The sequence below is a fragment of the Plodia interpunctella genome, unplaced genomic scaffold (assembly GCF_027563975.2).
Source record: "Plodia interpunctella isolate USDA-ARS_2022_Savannah unplaced genomic scaffold, ilPloInte3.2 Pint_39, whole genome shotgun sequence".
Lineage (NCBI taxonomy): Eukaryota > Metazoa > Arthropoda > Insecta > Lepidoptera > Pyralidae > Plodia > Plodia interpunctella.
The window spans coordinates 4,540-9,248 of record NW_026525659.1 but is presented as its reverse complement, the minus strand read 5'-3'; the positions used below and the strand labels follow the sequence as shown (position 1 = coordinate 9,248).

The following is a 4,709-nucleotide window of genomic DNA, read 5'->3' as shown; positions in this document are numbered from 1 at the left end:
TTGAGGGCCACCCTGAGCCCCAGCAGCCTGACGCGGGTGACCATCAGGTCTGCTGCGACTGCGGCTGCCCTGAGGGTGCTCTCCAGCTTCTCTCCCCAGATGGCCACCATCGTGTCATCTGCATAGCAGATGACAGTCATCCGGGGGAGCAGGGCCCCGCGGATGGCCCAGTCGAAGCCGATGTTCCATAGCAGAGGCCCTAGAACAGACCCCTGGGGAACACCGCAGGTCATCGCCTTGGATTTTACGCCTTCTCTGTCCTCGTAGAGCACCACCCTCTCAGTAAGGTAGTGCCCTACGAGGTTCCTGAGGTAGAGGGGCACTCCATGGTATTTGAGTGCCTCCTCTATTACCTCATATGGGAGGGAGCCGAAGGCATTCGCTATGTCCAGCGAGACACCCACGGCCCCTCCCTTCCGTTCCATTGCGTCCTCCGAGAATATTCGGAGGGCCCCTATCGCGTCAACGGTCGACCGCCCTTTTCTGAATCCGTACTGGCGGTGCGACACGTTGGGCCCGACATTTTCCAGATGCTGGATGATCCGGTTGGCCACAATGCGTTCTAGCATTTTCCCGGTTTCATCCAGCATCAGTAGGGGCCTCCACCCCGAGGGGGAGTCCTCGGGCCGGCTCTCCTTCCTGAGTAGGCAGAGCTTGCCCTCCTTCCACGGTTTGGGGAACCGTCCTGATGACAAACAGTCATCAAAGAGCTGTCTGAGACGGCTCCCCAGGTGTTTTAAGGCCACCGGTAGAACCAGACCAGGGACGCCATCTGGGCCAGGGGCCTTTTTGCAGGCCATTAGGCGCGCTACTCCCTGGTCAAATTCCTCAGTCGTCACCGGTGGCACTTCCGTCGTGATGGACTCCCGCTCAGGGGCCGACATTCTCGGAGGAACGAATGTTTGGGCCGTTGGGAATAGGCCTTCGAGAATCCTATTAAGGAGATCCGGCTCTAAGGAGGCTGTGGGGGGGGCGTGGCGCATCTTGTTGCGCACTACCCTATATGGCCTCCCCCACGGGTCCCTGTCGAGTGTGGCCAGAAACGCCTCGTGGGCTTCCTCCTTAGCCTTAGTGATTGCCATCGACAGGGATTTTTTAGCCTCCTGGAGGGCAGCATGGAGTCGCTCCTCCTCTCCAGCTACCCAGTTCCGTCGCCGCCTGCATCGGGTGTAGTTACGACGGGCGCGGTTACTGAGACGTCGGAGTTCAGCAATGTCCTCCGACCACCAGTGAACCCGCGCCTTTGCAGGCAACGGGCCGGACCTCCTCATGGATGCGTCACACACCTCAGTGAGTGACACGCGAAAGCCTATTGCCCTTTCCTCCACACCAAGGGACCGGCTTGGTGTGGGTTCTCTCCATTCGATAATCATGGCAGCCTCTTCAGCCAGGTCCCTGTCGAGACTTGCCATATTCCACCTGGGGAACCCTTGCCGCCCCCCCTCGTCCCGACCGGGCATTTGGGAACAGGGCATGTTGGAGACCGTCGTCCTTATATATAAATGGTCGGAGAGGGTCTCGACATCCTCCAGGACACGCCAATTCGCCACCCGCGCGGCAATGGCCGGGGTCGCAAACGTCACATCAACTATCGACTCCCCGTTCCGCCGCACGCAGGTAGCGGCGTTGCCCCGGTTTAGGACTTCAAGCCCCACTCCCACCGCCCAGTCATAGAGGGCTTCCCCCCTTGGGCTGGCGACGGGAGAACCCCATGCCGTGTGTTTCGCGTTGAGGTCTCCCATCAGCATGACAGGTGTCGGCGCTATGCTCCCGATCGTCCTACCCACTCTCTCAAGGAGGTCTTCGAAGTCACGAAGCGGCTCGTTGGGGGAGAAGTATGCAGCAATTATTGCGATAACTCCCCATCTCACCGCCACGTAACCTCTACCACTCACAATTTTCGAGAGAGGTGGGTGGTTTCCGATTTGGGGAGCAGTAACCGCCACCAGCCCCTCAGTGTCGCCAGCCCAGTTGGAAAGCGGGGGGACGTAATAGGGTTCCGACACTATGGCAGCGCCAATGCCCCACTCCGCCACGTGCTGGACTAGGAGGTCTTGGGCACGGGCGCAGTGGTTGACATTGGCCTGCAGAACTTCCAGGTGGTGGGAGGGTCGTGTTGGCATTAATGTTCCATTAGTCGACCCTCCGAGACCTCCCTCGTAGCCAGGGCCGTCTTACCCCTGGTGCGTGGGGGGTTGCAGGCCTTTCCCCCCATTACGTGCCCCGCCGGGAGCTTTGCGGCGTGGCACACGGCACACCATGGCTCCTTGGCGCTACATTCCACCGTCATGTGGCCCGTTTGGCCGCATCGGTGGCACACATTGGATCTGTCCACCGGAGACGGACAGAGGGCCCTAGTGTGGCCCAAGCCCATGCAGCGGAAGCATCGCATGGGCAGGGCCTCGAGCCCCTTGATTTTGGCGGCCGACCATCCGACCAGTAGGCGTCCAGCTTTGATCAAATTGTTGGCGGCTGCTACAGGGCAAGTTAGAATAGACGCCCCGGTCTGGTCAGGTGCCGTGCGAATAGCGCCAACCCTTATCTGTCCCGGTGGACAGTTTCCAGCTTCAGCTGCAGCTTCCTTTAGGGACTCCTGGGTCACTGACTCATCGAAGCCATAAATTTTTATTTGTGCCGTTTTATATGGCCGTGATATTTGGGCTTCATCGCCCACCATCTCCCTTAATTTTTCGGCCAGGGTGTCAGCGGAGACCGCACTGTGAGCTCCGGGGATCTCAATAATGCGAGCCCCGGTAGCAGTTCTCCTTACCGCCACGTGGTCCACCCCAATGGACGGTAGCTTAAGGGTGGTGACCCTGGCCATAACTGATTTGTAATCCATTTTGGATTCCGGCCGTAGGGTTACCACCACCGCCGACGACTTTGGTGGGGTGAACATTTTCTTAGGTGGCGGCTTCGCAGACACCCCGGGGGTTCGGACCTGGGCTTGGGTGGGTTTCAGCTTGTCAGGGGGGGAATTTTTTCCGTGCCCCTTGCCTTTTCCCCTCTTGCCTTTTTTCTTTTTCACCACAGTGGCCCATCCTTCCTTCTCCTGGTTGGTCAGAGGAGCTTCAGTTGTCTGAGAGGGGCCAGGCTGTGGCTCTTCCTCCTGCGGCTGTGGCCTGCGACGGGTTGTATTTCGCGCCGCTGGTCCAGGTCTTGCGGATGACATTAGTGTCGTTGGCCGTTCCTCTTCATGGTTTTGGCGTTCAACCTCATTTGGCCTCTTATCTGTCGTAAGGGGCGGGCGCATAATCGGCTCGGGAGCAAGAATGCCCCTTTTTTCAGCCTCCTTAAGCCGATCCGTAACCATGCCCCCCAATCTCAGAAACAGGTCCCTTTCTAAGGATTCCTTAAAGTCCGCAAGGACTTCTTGGATTTCGGTCCTTGTGATTCCCGTCCCTGAGGTTAAAGGCGCAGCCGCCTTTTCGGAGTAGGCCGTACGGAGCGCCTTTGTTTCCTTCTGTAGAAGTTCTAGCTGTTCCCTCATCCTTTTATTGTCCGCTGTGAGTATTCGAACTGCTTCCGATTCCACCTGTTGGGCCTCGATTTTCTCGGCAGCTTCCAATATTTGTTGGCAGGACTCTTTCATGGCCCGCCACACCGTCCCTTTGAGGTTTCCGGACTTATCGGCTTCTTCGAGCACCCTGTTGGCAGCAGCCCGGACCACCCCCAAGTGCTCGTCCACTACAGTGGCGCGTTTACGGCCTTCAGTTGCGCCTTGTGTGCGCCGCATACCTGGTGTGCGAGGCCGGCCCCTGATGGCGGTGTTGATTTTAGGACCTCGTTCCATAGCTCCTGATACTTCCGGTGCTTTCCTTTTCAGGGGAGCACTACCCCTGCCACCTCTGTTCTCCTCGTTCAGCAAAGCCTCTGGGAGACTAGAGTCGCTGTCGTTGTCAGAGTCCGTCTGGACTGATTGTTGAGAGGGACTTGCGTCCCTCTGGCGGTTGATGCCCCCCCCAGATACGGTGAGGCTGTCCACATCCGAAGATGCAGAGAGGGATTCTCCAGCGAAGCTGGTACCCTCCTGGGGTAAATAGTTTTTGTCACTCGCCATTTCATATTTTCCTTTTTTTGATCAGGGTGAGGTCCCTGACTCCTCCTACTCTCATGTGAGCGCTCGGGACGGGGTTCCCCCCCCGCCATTCATCCCATCGGCACGCCAGACCTTGGGATTGGGGTTATTTTTGATGAGGTTTTCTTCCTCGCGGCGCTGGCTTTTAATAGCACAGCACCCTCGGCCCCAGTATTTGGGGTAACGAGTTGCCCGACGCAGGTCCACGTCCAAGACCTGAACGCCGCGCAAGCCACATCTGCTGCTCACTGTCTGATTGTTCAGACAGGAGAGAGTGGCTGGTTAGCAGGATATTGGCCAACAACCAACAAGACCCCGCATAACGGAGAGTTGTTGGCTGCCGCCCAGGGTGCACCGTCCCAAATCCCTTGTCAGCCACCGCTCTAACCGAATCCAAGAGGATTAAGAGAGAGAGGTAAACGTTCAAGGGAATGGGCACTCGAGGAGGTTTCCCGCACTTAGCACCCCAACCTAACCTAACCTAACCTAACCTAACCTAACCTAACCTAACCTAACCTAACCTAACCTAACCTAACCTAACCTAACCTAACCTAACCTAACCTAACCTAACCTAACCTAACCTAACCTAACCTAACCTAACCTAACCTAACCTAACCTAACCTAACCTAAC

At 57.5% G+C, this 4,709-nt stretch overlaps 1 protein-coding gene across 1 annotated transcript; it reads right to left on the bottom strand.

Moving 5' to 3' along the window:
- Positions 1-2,122: 2,122 nt before the first annotated feature.
- On the bottom strand, positions 2,123-4,060 carry LOC128682742 (uncharacterized). Its single transcript, XM_053767570.1, has one exon. The coding sequence runs from the start codon at positions 4,058-4,060 to the stop codon at positions 2,123-2,125; it is 1,938 nt and encodes a 645-aa protein (XP_053623545.1).
- Between the last annotated feature and the right edge of the window lie 649 nt (positions 4,061-4,709).